The sequence below is a fragment of the Poecilia formosa genome, unplaced genomic scaffold, assembly GCF_000485575.1.
Source record: "Poecilia formosa unplaced genomic scaffold, Poecilia_formosa-5.1.2 Scaffold14, whole genome shotgun sequence".
Lineage (NCBI taxonomy): Eukaryota > Metazoa > Chordata > Actinopteri > Cyprinodontiformes > Poeciliidae > Poecilia > Poecilia formosa.
In genome coordinates, this window is record NW_006799953.1 from 521,218 (window position 1) to 536,328 (window position 15,111).

Sequence of the window (15,111 nt, forward strand, 5' to 3'; positions counted from 1 at the left end):
TGACTATGTCAGGCTGGTTTGTGCAGGCTGCTAGAGAAAGGGGCAGCTCACCTATAATGGAATAATTAAACAACATGCATCACAACACATACTGTCCTAACTTTATAAACACAGGATGCCAGAAAACTATGAACTTTTACCAGAAAACTGTGAGCTTTTGCCACACAAGACTGTCCTTCTGGCTGAATATTGTTAATGTTATTAATGCTGCACACACTGATTTTGACACTATATACTGTGCAGCCCTAATAGTTGTGTCATTTGAGAAATTAAATGTAAATTCTAGTGATGGTGTAGAAATTATCCAGCCAGTGTGGACTGGAGAAAATGTAAGTAAAATCGCACTTGTGCAGCTAGATACTATTATTTGTTAGCTAGCAAGACAAGTATTTAGTTTGGAACTAAATATTTAACTAGCTAGCAAGCTCAATATTTAGTTTACATATTAAATATTCTCACTAGCAAGCATTTAGCTTCAAGCTAAATATTTACCCCCGAGCTAGGGCTCAGCTAAATATTTAAGCTAATATTAAAATTCACGTCCCAATAACCGGAAGTGGACAATGAAAATAAAGCTGAGTTTTTTTAACCTCTTTATGAACTCCTGCTGATGATTAATGTTGACGTCTGTTTAAATTAAAACTGCTCGTCCTTTGTTTTTAAGCTGAAATGTACAAAAAAGAGCAAAACAAAAAGATGACGAAGAGGTGAGAGGAAGTAATTCAGTCTCGCCAGCTACGAAGAGGTTCGTATGGCCGAGTTTATTATATCTTCATATTACATAAACAGGTACAAATTTAGCTTGCTAATTAATATTTAGTTTTAAACTCTGACATTTATGAATTAATTAATAAGATGTTGAACATATAACTTTGAAAAATGAGACTCCATTACTTTTCTCTTGCGGCTGTTAATTTGCTGTTGATTTTTACCTGCGTCACTTCAACTTTACAAACGACATCCCATATTGTTAGCGCAAAAATATTACTTTACTAATTATTAGAAAACGGGAAAGAAATATGGTTTTGTGACTTTCTACCTTGTCAAAAACATATTCAACAAATTTAAAAGATTCAAATTGTCAGAAGTGCAAATAAAATGTTGTGCAAAACATCTGTGTTAAGTTTTGAGGCCATGGTTGGCGACAAAGTCTGACTCCCAGTGTCATATCACCTACTATAACTTAATGCCAACCAACAAGATATTTAGAATGGTCTTCCAGCCGAATCCTTTTGCTATATTTGTCACACAGAAAGTAGATTTGGTCAGAACTGCTGCGTTTTTTAGATAAATACAAAACCTTTGTCGGAAGCAAATCAGTGTCCTATGAGAAAAAAGATTTACCAAAGTAGAAGTTGGGACCATCATGAGGCTGAAAAAACTTCCCACAGGCTTTGGCATGAACATCTGCACCTTTGCTGACCAGCAGCTTTACGTAGGACATACTCCTCCTCTCAATGGCTATGTGTAGAGCAGTCTGACCTATAATAAACATAGCAAAACATATTTTTTATATTTTTTTGTTGTTAAAAACCAAAAAGGACACTATTAATTGGTACTTTAAAATGGTGGAACATGGAGAAAGAGAGCAGACTGACAAGTTTAAGCTTTTATTCAGAAGAAAGTTTACCTTTATAGTAGCTGTCGGTGAAGGCGGCGTTCACAAACTCTTTTATGTCGCCGATCCTCTCTGAAACTTTGACCAGCTCCTCTATGGTTTCGTTCTTGCCATCTTTGAGGTGCAGCAGAGCTTTCATCAGGGCGGTTTTACCGTACGACTGATCTGTGGATGTGACCGCATGTTGGGGGAGTCAGAACACAGATCTGCTGTTTGGGACACCATCTGGGTCATGTACACACTTACACAGAGAGTCAGAGAGTTTCTTCATGTTCTGATGCAAGTACTGGTATAGGCCGTCCAGTTTGTTGACGTCCCTGCTGGCCACTGCTTCAAACAGACGCTCAATGGTGAATGTGGAGCTGTCTCTCTTTGGCTGTGATGCCTCACCTCGAATCCCTCTGGAAGCAAAAGTTGTTGCATATCTCAGGGTTTTTACTGCAGATCAAGCAGTTTGTTAGTCCATTGTAATCAGTAATAAGTGGCTTGACAGCTCACAGTTCCCCTGCTGTAATGTAATGGCAAATTAAGGCAGAATCAGTTTATGTCTGTGTGCAGAGACTCACTTGTCAAAATTGAGATTGAATCGGATCTGAGGCTTGACCGGCTCCATTTCCTCCTGGTAGTCGGTGTCCATGGGGGCTTTAGGGGCCTCTTTGCTCAAACCTAAAGCAGAAGCCAAACCATCCTTCTTTGGTGCTTTTTGCTTCTGTTTCTCCTCCTCTGTTCTGTCATCTGCCTCCAGATGGAAATCAAAAATATCTGACTTCCTCATCTTTACGTAAAACTCTGGTAATCTGGAATGAAACATGACAGGTGTTTTCACATTCAGTGGGTCTCAAAGGGAGCAATCGTACAATCATTTTTGTGTAAATACCTCCTGAGTATTATGAAATATACCATTATGTATTTTCTTGACTACTGTTGTGTTTTAGCAATATACTTGAATTAGTTCTGGTTAGAAAGCTAACCATTCTTGGCCTGTTTAGTTCAATTACCAGTTGGTTGTAGTTTTGAGACAGAACAAATCCAGGTTAACTCAGCTGGTTGTAGATTGGGGTTCCACAAGGCTGCTGTCCAAGTTCCTTGCTTTATTTAGTGTAATAGCACTTATTACAAATATTAGTTAGGCTGCCGTTAGAACCATATGATTCTGGTGTCATGACAATGGGAATGAATGTGATTAAACTCAAAAAGGTTATTAATGGGGGTGCAGTGATAAATTGGCCTGATTTCCTTCATTTTGGGAGATTTGTGATTGTTCGATATTTGGTGTGAAGCCGATCTTATCCACCAATCTTATTTGCCTCGTCAAAAGTCTAAAATTTAACCAGAAAGGTTCGACTGACAGACATGGTCAAGTCTGCAGGTTTGCAGTTAGCAATAGTCACTCCAATGTTGACACCTCTGCAACTTTCTTGCTATATTTAGCAACATTTCAAACAAAGAAAAAAAAATCTGTATCGTCCAAAATTGGAATCAGCAGGTCAGGCTTTTCAAAGGTGGCAGTCAGCGATCGGCCAGAAAACTATAATCAGTTCACCCCTAGTTATTTATGATTTTTGAAAGCTAAAAATGCATTGAACACCTGATTTTATACATTTTCAGTTGAAATTATAAATCCATTCAAATTTCTTGACATCTTAATTGAAGCCCATCATTTAGTATTCTGTGCTTGAGAAATAAATTCAGTCATTTGCCATTACTTTAGCTAAAGGACGTCTCCATCTCTTACTATCATGATAGAAAAGTAAATGCACAGATAATCTTTTCTCTTATCTCCTTTCGGGGAAGCACTTAAGAGATGTTGGTTCCTGAACCTCACGCTTTAAAGACACTGTTTACTCCACTGAAGTCTAACTCAAAGAAAGGCTCTTAGATACACTTAATGCTTTATTTAAATTGATGGTAGCTGATTTATTTATATGTTGTCTAATTGTGTAATAGGTAAGTGTTTATATGCCATTTTCCACTAGTTTTAGAAAACCTTTATTAATTTCTCAATGGGTAATTTATCTTAAGCATATTTGTTTGTAGTTTATTTTCTCTATATAATTTTAACTGTTTACCATATTATTTACGTACAAAAAAAAAGCATTTTGTTGTGCGTTAAGCAGCATTTAGCGCATTGTGAAATTTTACCCATTGATTTCAGAGCCCTGTCAGATGAGTAAAAAAGCCTTGGGATAAATTTAGCTTTAATTTCATAACATTTCCTGCAGATAAGGGGAATCTTATTGCAAACTTCAGCTCGCCTCACTCAGTTTCTTCAGGGAGTCACTGACAGTGGTTAAAGCTGTGGGCAGGAAGGGTGCACCAAAGCGAGGTTTCTTCTCTTCTTCTCTCTGAAGAAACCTCTGAGGTTACATTACAGTCTCTGAATGCTTAGCGTTGTACATTATGATCTTTGTTTTATGACGAATCCTTCTGTGCAAAATTATCTCTAGAAGTTTCCTCCCCAGAATAAACCCAGCCTTCTTTTGTCAGGTTTTTGAGCCTCCGGTGCTCCTACGCCGACAGATGATGGCAGCCTATATTTCACTCTCAATAACAGACTCCTTCTGTTCACAACGTCTTACTGTAAACATAGAAAGACCTAAGCTTCTTTAAGAAGAACAGTCTGCTCTGTGGTATTTATACCCCTCCATCAACTTCACTTCTGACACCATGAAGAAACAGTGTTTACTGCCAATAAAAAGCTTGATCTAAGTCACATCGGTTCCAGTTAAACCCCCACTGACAAACTTCACATTTGAATATGTCAGATCTTTCTTCAAAAAGGCTTTTTAATCTCAATGAGACATTTTTCTTTCCAGAATAAACAAAGGATACAATTTGTGATGAGCTCTAAAAGGCTTCTTTTTTTTTTTGACATCACTCCCATTTGGGAGATAAATTGTTTTTATATGATTTGGAGGCATTGCGATTTTGGAAGCTATTTGATTTCTCGTGTCTTCACGTCTTTCCGACTATTCATTTTTTGTCACTGTTCCAGATATTTGACAGTATCATCTGCATACATCTTTACTATTTTCAAGCATTTTCACATGCAAGCAAGGCATCCATATTTACAGCCATAACCATGACTGTAAATATGGATGAGTTTATTTTCCTGTGGCATTTTCTTGATTGAACAAACTCTGCCTCATCCGGATGGCATGTTCTCTAGTCTTTCCCATTTTTTATGCCATGTACGCCAAAGGGAAACAAAAAGGGAATTGGTAACTGACTAAAAGTTAATTAAAAGTTAAAAACTCTGATCTATGTAGATGGTAAAGTGCACCTTGAAAAATGCTTGATTACAATTATTAATCTGAATTTTTATTAAACGATGTACAGAAGACTTAAGTAAAAGAAAAACAAATCATCTTAAAGGGGCATTTGTTTCACCACTAAATAAATTTGCACAAATTAACGTTTGATATTTTAACTCTATGTATCCATGAATTTATTTTAAAAATGTTAGCATGTTTTTCCAGTGATTGATTGATTGAAAGCTCTCAAGAGAAGAAATCTCAACATTTCAATCACATTTGGACATATAAACCTTCCCTCCACTTGATCAATTACATGGCAGACCAGTTTCCTGTAACCAATAAGGAAGCAGACCACTGAGCATGTTTAAATCCAGTGTGAATCATGTTAACCACAAAGTTTCACATCTCTGGCCTTTAAATACACCCTCATTTCTTTCAGACATGTGATCTTTCCTTCCTGGTGACCAACAAAGATGTTTATTTTGAAGATTTCCATGGCAGCAGTTACACACACAACACTTGATCTGACAACTATTTGCTTCTCCGGGGTCAAATCGAATTCTTTAACAGCAGAATTTATGAAAGAATCCATTCAACAAACGCAAGATGTGAGATATTCTCCCAGAGTTCAGTTCATCGCAATAAATCAGACTGCTCAGGAAGCCAGGGGAGGTTTCAGACCATCGTCGGTGACTCCTTGTTCTCCTTTCCAAGAATAATGGGAAATCACATGTTTGGACCCCCCACCGTATGATTATTACACATCAGCACAGCAACAAAAAAAGAGGAAAACAGAAGTAGATTAATTTTATTTTAGCCTTGTCTGAGTTGTGAAATCATTCAGTCGCGCCACAAATATAAGGAAAACACTCTCCCATAAAAAATCTTTTGTGGTTGGGAGTCTGTGCAAGAGCACGCACCTCATGTCTGAATTTCCTGTAACATTAGAGAACGTATTGATTCCTGCAGCTCAGAAATATGAGATAAACTCTGCAAAAGCACAAAATAACAGTGGGAGCTAATAAACATGTCATGAAAACAATAGGCCACCACCCTTGCAACACTCCCATAACCTCTAAAAACAATTTAAAAGTTGTTCTATAATAAATATTACAATGCAAATAAATGTGTAACTTAACTCACCAGAATAATCCTGACGGTCCTGTTTAGTAAAATAAAAAAAAATCAGACAACAGTCTGCTGTCCGGCTGAGATCAGGGCATGTGAATCCTGCGTCATAAGATGCTCACTTAACAAGAAAGGAGAGCCTGAGTGGGTGACCAAGCCCACATCAGATCCTACACATCTGAGTGCTTAAAAGGCTGCTGTATTGACCATCAGTCCTTCCAAGAACATAATGCAACACATCAACCAGGACTCAACATGCATGTGCCGCTCAGACTGCAGGAGTATCCTCCGACTGAAGCATAAATTGACTTAATGATGACTTCAGCAGATTTCCTCCTGCATAAAAAGCTTCTACTTAGTGAACTGAAAAATGTCCATCAATGATACTTTAAAATATATTGAAAGTTAAATATCCTCATGTTTATGAAATAAATAAAAAAATAAAAATTACTAGAGACACTTACCCTTCAGGGTCCGAGGATGTTTGTCTGGTTTTCTGGCATCTGAGCTATGCCTTTCTTGTCTTGTTCTTGTTAGTTGATGAAGTCGCTGCAGAGCTTCCTGTGTGCAACTCTATGCGCTTTCATTTCAGTTTTCAGCTTGTGTGTGTGTGTGTGTGTGTGTGTGTGTGTGTTGTCAGAGCTGCTCTGGTCCTGTGACTCTTTGTGGTTTGAGAGCTTCTGCCAGCCAACATCACTTAGGTTAGTCTTCATGAAATGTTGACTTCCTTTTCTTTAAAAACTGCACAGTTACCCGTGAGATACTTAGATATTCAACCTCTTGATCATGGTCACGTTTGTTCCTGCAGCCTGTGATTTGGATCTGCTTCCTTGTCTACATGTTAATTTCAAAGGAACGCCTCATTTTTCCAATTTACATTTGTAAAAGATAATTGAAATCCATTCATCACATTCCTCTCATTCTTTCAGTCTGAACAATCACAAACAAAAGAGTCCAAAACTGATCATTCACCTGCAGGCAGGGACTTCATATTGCCTTAATTAAAATATACAGTAAGAATAAGGAAAAGATGGAGACATCCGGGTCATTTTCAGCCTGACTGAGAATCGGCTAATAGTTGCTTCTTCTAATGTTTGGCCAGTGGATGTGAAATATACTAAAACCAAAACCGGAACAGGAACTAAACCAGAGGGGCACCGTCTGAAGTAGCTGCTGCCATGCAGCTGTTGAGCAAGCTAGGATGCAGGTGCTTGGATGACAATATAGTTAATGCTCACGTGAATATTATGTGATATTAGGAGCACTGATGCCTTGCTTGCATGTGAAAATGCTTGAAAATAGTAAAGATGTATGCAGATGATGCTGTCATATATTTAACTGAAAAGATGCCACAGCAGACTGCAGAGTTGTTGGTCAGGCAGATGCTAGAGGGAGTCTGGAGGGGTCGCTGAATGAGGTCAAACTGCAGACTTCTCTGGTGATTAGAGGTATTGTCTCCCTCTGAATGCTGTCAGTATATGTTTCTGCGCCGTATTACTGCTGCACTTTTCTGTTGTGAAACGGTTTGCGTAAGCATAAAATATTCTGCCTTTACATATTTATTTATCCGCTATACCTTTGAAAGTGTTAATAGTTCCAGTTGTACTAAAATGATTTTATTGAGTCATTCATAGAGACTGAAAACATGATGATAAACTCTTACTATTTTTACTCTCATCAGTTTGAAATGGCTGATTAAAAGATGTTGATTTCAGACTTTTATTTTTACCGTCAAGCTTCAACAACAGGTGAAACAAATGAAAATCTGTGAACGTTGAGGCTTAAACACCTCTACAGTCTAACCTGCTTATTTTTGTCCTCTTCATTATGAATTTTGTGTAAGAGAGTGAAACCGATGAACCAGGGCACAGACCTGGACGGAGGATCACTGATCCATTAAATGTGCAGATCAAATTCTGAGAATTTGTTTTCACTTTGAAAACCAACTGGGACGATCTCATGGCAAAATGACCAGCATTGCAATGACTCTACAGAGTCCATTAAAGTCCTACTACTTCCATGTTGTTGGAATCCATTATGGATAATTCAGCTATAAAGTTGGGCTATTTTGTTAATAAATTCTCAGACTTGATTAGAAATAAGCGTGTCAGTGATCATTCCTGGTTGTGTGAAGAGTTTCTGAATTCATTCCTTGACAACAGACTGAGTTTGGCTTATGATTTAAGAGATGTTGGAGTTGGTACCCCAATTAAACTAACTAATATTCATTTTATTAATTTAACAAATAATAAATTATTGATTACAGTTATTAATAATTACATAAGCCAAACACCAACACAGGTTCTGCCTGTCTGGGGTTGAATCCCCCGCCTGGTGAGTATTGCGCCTGGTGCCTCTGCCCTTTCTCATAACCCACGATCCTGTCTCTGACCACAGAGCCGACCAAACCTTAAAAAAACATGTTGGTGGCAGCAGCATTGCTGTGGGGAAGTAGGAGATGTATGACTCAAGCTGAGGAGAGTCAGGAGGTGTGAAGTCAGCTGGCATGGCGCAAAGGTCAGCTGCCTTCACAAAAATATGCCGCAGCATATTGGAAAATATAATTCAATACACTGAGCAATATATTTCCACATATGAGATTTCGTATTTACATTTTCCAGTATATCACAATATAACCATAAGTCATATATATGTATATAATGTATTCAAAAATGAATTAGGAAAATTAACATATGAGAATATATTACAATATACTTGCAGTAACACATTGGTAAATAGCTTTGGATTTGGATTTTGTAATTGATTTCAAGCTTATTTTGTGCTCAAAGGTAATGAGGAGAATTTCAGAACAGGAATGTGGGACATTTTATTTCATAAAGACTGTCATGCATTCATCAGGTCAGCTTTTGTTAGACTTCAGACAGTTGATGGCAGAAAGGCTCTCTAGTGGACACAAAATGACAAAAATTGACTTACTTATTTAAAATGCATAAGCATGAAGAAAACAACGCATCAGTGATGATAATGATGACCTGGCTTCCTGTTTCATCTAGTGGTGCACTCATGTAGAGCACCTGCCTTCTGCTTTCTCTCTTCACACCTGCAACCTGTTAGTGATCAGCCCTGGTCTTTCAGCCTCCCAGTATTAAACACGTCTGCTGTCACTCCTTGCATGCAGTTAGTCACTACTTAAGTAACAATATACTGCTTTGAACAAATAAAAGAAATTGTTTGGTGTGCATACTTATTTATCTTTGTCTTGTAGTTTAAATGTGTTGGGTTCAGTTAGTTTCATATGCACACAGGTGGTAAAATAGATTTTTGTCAGTCAGCCAGTGGGCGAGGCAGACAGTCATGCAGGAGTCAGAGCAGGAGACGCAGCAAGTAATCCTATGGCATGTATCTTATTGTTTAAACTTGAAATAAACACCAAGTGCAATTTCAACCCTTTTTGCGCTGTGTAAACCACAAACTCATGGCACTTCAAGTGATTATTTCATTGCGTGCTTTCAGTTTGATCACTCAAGTTTTTTTTTTTTTTTTTGCTTTCAAGTAGTCAATACAACAACCAAGTAATCATCATAAACACTTCCAAGTCAGTTCGGGAAACAGTTCAAGTTTTTCTCTTTTACACAGCAATATGTTTGAGTTGGGAAAACTTGTTGATCATATCATTCAAGCTGAGCCGCCATGTTTAATAACTTCTTCTCCTCCTCAGACATACAGGATGAGAGCTCAACTAAGAGGACTGAGACATTCTCCTCCTCCTCAATGTGCTCTCCATGAAAAAGCCTCTCCAGCTTCTCCCTGTGGAAAAAACAAGGAAATATTACAAGGTCTGCAAATATTCAGTATTGGAGAAAGGAAAAGCTTCAAACCTATGCTAAATCCTCCGGAAGGGCTGTCCAAATCAGTCCTCTGGCTCCGATCACAGCATCCTGGATCCTCACTGATGTTGACCAGGTCGGTGTTCCATTTGTTCCAGTTCATTTCCTCGACCCTAAGGACACAAGGCGATGCATGCTTCCATTACTTACCGCTGTGCAACACCCGAGGTAAATAGCTTGAAACCTTGTGAACTGTGAATAATTTTTTTCCTCAGCAATACTAGGGTTTCCCCAAGTGTATTGTAAGTCTGGCGGGCCACCAGTCTTTACTTGTGCCCCCACCAGGCTACACATTGTTAGTTTTTTAATGATTGCATTTGTTTTAAGACTTTATAGTTGGTGTTTAGGCATTAATCTTCCAGTCTTCCAATAACACATAATTACCAAGTGATCTTTCCAAATTTCCTGTCAACTTTAAAATTTTTTTAACTAAAAATCACAACGAACCCCTGGATGAATGACTGACCCCCCTGAGCACTAGGTTAAACAAGTTTTCTGGGGGAAACCCTGAATATAATCTGTAAACTTCTGATTTTGAATAGATTAAAACTGTAAAATATGTAACCTTTCTAAAATGTTTTTTTCATATTTATTATTTTATACTACTGCAATCTGCATATTTGCACCGCTCCTAGTGAAAAACAACTAATCAGAGCCGGGTGGAAGGTTGTAGTGCTGTCAATCATGATCGTGTATGTGCTGCTTAATGTGATAATGGGGGAGAAACAACACAGTGACATATTGCAGCTTTGATAAACAGACCTCTCATATATTCCTTATCTCATTATTGTGGCATTTAGCAAATATAAATCCTGATCATATTTCAGTGACGCTATTCCACCGGATTAAATTATATATTAAGGTTTATAATAACAGCATAGTGCAAGCTGGCTATATTGAGCATTCACACTTTGACCAAAGGTTTGGCAATACGATATAAACAATAAATACAAGGAATGAAGAATGAATATTAACAAATCACCAGTGGGTACAGCATTTCTAGCACTGTTGGCTCACAGCAACAGTGCTAGAAATGCCAACTGGATTTCTAACCCCCAGTAATTTATCCAGGAAGAATGGATAAATGGAATGAATTGATAAATATATTTAATCATTTAACCTGGTTGAAAGGTGGGTGGAAAAGAATCAGGTTTTATCAGTGACAAAACTATAAATATGTTTCACAGCCATTTATGTGTTTGAGTAGCTGAAACAAACGTAAAGAGGCCTACCTGAAACACCTTCGACGATCGTCTCCAAAAGCGGTGCCAAGTTTCCTCTCCACCCCAGAGCGAAAACTCTTTTTCAGACAGCAGGGTAGCCTCTTCTCCATTTCCAGGATTGTGAGAGCCCTCTGGGGACGACCACACCAACCCTTTTAAAGCCCACTCTTCAACAGACACCAATGTGGACAGCATTCACTTACCTGAAGCCTCCAAATGCCAGCGCTCTCCATAGTGGTCTTTTTCACAGTGTTGTTCATTAAGGCTATGAGCAGGTTGAGCAGCAGGATGTAGGAAAGAACAATGTAGCCGATAAGGAGCAGGTAGAAGACCTCCATGTACTGGTGAGTATGGATGAACTCGATGTCGCCCATGCCGATGGTGAACTTGAAGAGCTGCAGGATGGTATGAGAGACGTTTTGGTAGTGAGGTGTGACACATTTATTATTAGTTGTGGAGGCATCAGAAAGACTTGGATTCTCTATTTCTGTTTGGTTTTTTAGTTGAGGTTCCATAAGCAGTGTGACCAAGGCTGTAACAAGAGACAAATACATGGTGAAAATACTGACAAGCCTGGAGTTGTTAACTCTCTGTTTACTGGAGCTGAGATAAAATACCTGCTGAAAATCCCAAGAGGAAAACGATGTAAACAAAAAAGAAGCGCAGGATATCGCTGACGATCATCTGCAAAGAAATCAGAACTTAGACGTCAAACTATCCACTTTAACGTCAGTCACAGCTGAGTGGAACCCCTACCATCTGTATCATGATGCTGTAGATGCCCATGTGTTTGTGCCCCCTGGAGAAGTACAGCACGTTCACCCAGCTGAGAGCCAGACAGATAACCAGGAAGCCCAGATACTCCTGCCTCCTCGCCCAGTACAGAGCAGTGGCCACCAGGAACAGTAAGCCCTGAGAGAAGCTAGCAGCACATGTGGCCCAAGTTTACTTGTAGTCACCACAGTCTTTGGAGAAAAAGTCATATGTAGTGAACTTTTTCAAATATTGGCTTGTTACAACCACAAACTTATGTCTTGACTTTGGAATTTATATCACAAAATAATACATGGTCGTGTATAGTTGTGCATAGGAAGAAACTTAATAATTATAATCTGCTAAGTGTTTGTTTAAAACCCAACACCCAGTGAAGTCCTCAAAATGTCACCGTGTTTCTATCCCAGACAATCTGAAACTACTATTGATCAAATCTGTAATAAAATAATAGTAGAAAACGTTACTCACAAGAGAATCTCATAATATCCATCAATCAGCAGTGTCTGCAGCTTTGGCCGCTTCCTCGTCATGCCTACAATCTGGGGATTATGACATTATAGAAAAAGATCTCTAACTCATTTTCATTTTGGGACACAAGATCAGGAATATCCTCAAAGGGCCAGTTGTGGCTGAACGTATTGATCAGACTAGCCATTAGCAAACTAATAAATAGTTATCTCTGCATTTTATGAGCACTTAAAGATATTGAACGTCTTTTCAAATTGATGTAATTTGGTAGTATACAGACAAGGATGCATTGATTTCATTGATAAAATAATTTGTTGCTTATCTTTAAGCTGTTTTTTGAAGGTCCTTTTAATGAAGCCCTCTAGAGTCAAGAGGGCCACAAAAAAGCCAAGGCGGGTCAAATTTGGCTCCCAGGCCTTGACTTTTATAGAGGTCTTAGTAAACTTAAACTTATACAAGGTGCTGATATAAACCAATTGTGGGCCACATACCCCAATGACAAAGAAATAGCAGTTTGCAAGTAAAGTCAGCAGCTGGCCAAAAACATACAGGTAATCCCAGGCGTCGTCAGGGATAAACGGAAGCTGTGGGACACAGAGGAGACATCAGTCCAGGTCCGTCTCAGGCTCTGTTGAACACTGTGTAAATCTGTTTACCTGTGTAGCATCTTTTTTATTGTAGGCTACAGTAGTGAATATGAGCAGGTACACAAGGTAGACCAGGAAGTTGAAAAAAAACATTCCTCCTCCAAACTTCTTCCACTTATCCTCCAGGAGGCAGCTGAGCGGCTCCTTCTCCAGCATCTCGTGGCGGTTCTGAGAAGAGACACGACCTTGTGACCTTGATGACAGCTTAAGGTTTTTCTGAGTTTGCCTGCAAAGCTGGGACTCACAGGAATTTCACTGCCATATATCAGAATTTCCAGAACAGATTTGTTCTCGTTTGTGTCCACAGAGGACAGGTCGTACAGAGAACTGTGGACGGGTCCGTAAACCCACTCAGTGAATTTACGGGACAAGTGCTTGTAGTGATTCTCCTGGAATTCCCTTTGGAGGATGTGAGAAAATACCTGCAGACAAATAACAGAAAGGAAGTTACTTATGTTCCACATCATATTTGCCATAAATTCACGATAAATTCACACCAAAACATGATTGGGGCAATAAATAAGGCTATGAGCACTTTGGCGCCATAGTTAGTGTTTAGTGTAAGAACTAAACAACCATATTACTCTTATTTTCAAAAGAACAAATCATTAGTCTGAGTTTGCATTTACCCCAATCTTGCCATTCTTGGCAGCCAGTTTGAGAGCTGTGAGTCCGTCGTTGTTCTCTTTCTCCTCCAGTTTTATCTTGGGATGCAGTCGGGCAGTGATCTTTAGGATGCGATCATAAATGGCCGTTATGAATTCTGTGTTCCCATTCGAGTTATCGGCCACCAACACCAGGGCGTGCAGCACTGTGTTGCCGTGAGAGTCTGCCATCTTGGCGTCCGCTGGATACTCATTCTCCATTAAGTAGCTGACTATGTCAGGCTGGTTTGTGCAGGCTGCTAGAGAAAGGGGCAGCTCACCTATAATGGAATAATTAAACAACATGCATCACAACACATACTGTGCTACCTCTGAGAAATGGTGGTTGAGGAGTCATGCTGAGGGTTTGTTACACGGCAACTATTAATGGTGAATTTCACAAATGAATTGGGGAAAATAAAGTGGAGCTTCCTCCAAATCTGTCAACTTTCCCTCATATTGCAGTAAGATGGTTTACACACTTCGTTTTTCCATCAAAATAATAATCCCAAATATCCATCAAAACTGGTAATGGAGTGGATAAAGCATACCAACAGGTAACAGTCAACTATCGCCTCAGCAGAGGCAGAGCCAGAAGGGGCTCGGGGGAGCCAGTGCCCCCCCTGTCATCTGATTGGCCCCCCCAGTGGCCCACCCTGATGATTGACATGTAACAGCACCAGGTCATTCCTGTACATTATTTGGAATCCTTCTAAGCCAACCTAATATCTAAAGAATAAAAACAATAATAAATATATGAAAAAGAAATCTGCACAGCTGCTATAAACTTATCCCATCTCTGAATAATGTTGTTTTTGTCATATCCTACATGCATATCATCTAGTGGTAAAAGTAAAAAAACAAAAAAAAACTAGTATGCTCTGGACTGAAGATGGAGTACACAAACACATATTCATGACATACTTTGATTAAATTAATAAATTAATTCCAGTACCGAAAAATTAACTTTATACCAGGCGAGTCTCTCTCACCTGAGAATGTGAACCTGTACTGGGCTGATTCTGTGCCTTCAAATGATTTTAACAGCTCCTGGAGAAGTTTCATAACTTATAAGTCTGAAACAGGAACAGGTCTGAAAAAAACTGTGCTACAGTTGAGAGAGATTCCTTTGATGTATCAAAGAGTGATGTCATCACTGCTGATGACATTGTTACCATAGGAACTGAATATTCTAATGGTGCATTCACACCAAATGTGCTTTGAGCGTCAGGCGAGTCTGGTTTACATTCAAAGTCTTATGTGGAGCGTCCAACGCCGTGCTAGACTCTCGAAACGCGCCACAACGGCCCTCGACGCGCCTCCACATAGACTTTGAATGTTAACCAGATGCGCCTGACGGTCAAAACGCGTTTGGTGTGAACTCACCATTATATGTACAGTGTCATATCAGGTCCATCATATTAGGACCAAGGCCTGGTCCTAATATGATGGATTCATTGTGAATTAAGTTTTAGTTAATGTTAGAGTTGGGGAAAATGTCTGG

At 39.0% G+C, this 15,111-nt stretch overlaps 1 protein-coding gene across 3 annotated transcripts in view; it reads right to left on the bottom strand.

The window, feature by feature from the left end:
- The window catches only part of trpv1 (transient receptor potential cation channel, subfamily V, member 1), a 27,620-nt gene that overhangs the window by 7,586 nt on the left and 4,923 nt on the right, over positions 1–15,111 (bottom strand). The window contains exons 5-14 of one of the 3 annotated variants that reach the window (XM_007545802.2): positions 13,593–13,888; positions 13,209–13,385; positions 12,973–13,131; positions 12,808–12,900; positions 12,317–12,387; positions 11,831–11,996; positions 11,692–11,758; positions 11,278–11,606; positions 11,084–11,205; positions 8,812–9,964 (exon numbers count right to left, since the gene is read on the bottom strand). In XM_007545802.2, coding sequence (XP_007545864.2) covers positions 9,733–9,964; positions 11,084–11,205; positions 11,278–11,606; positions 11,692–11,758; positions 11,831–11,996; positions 12,317–12,387; positions 12,808–12,900; positions 12,973–13,131; positions 13,209–13,385; positions 13,593–13,888 — 1,712 coding nt within the window. In that variant the 3' untranslated portion in view covers positions 8,812–9,732. Of the gene's footprint in view, positions 1–8,811; positions 9,965–11,083; positions 11,206–11,277; positions 11,607–11,691; positions 11,759–11,830; positions 11,997–12,316; positions 12,388–12,807; positions 12,901–12,972; positions 13,132–13,208; positions 13,386–13,592; positions 13,889–15,111 lie in introns of those variants that run through there. The other 2 variants (XM_016668246.1, XM_007545805.2) reach the window with 2 other exon arrangements.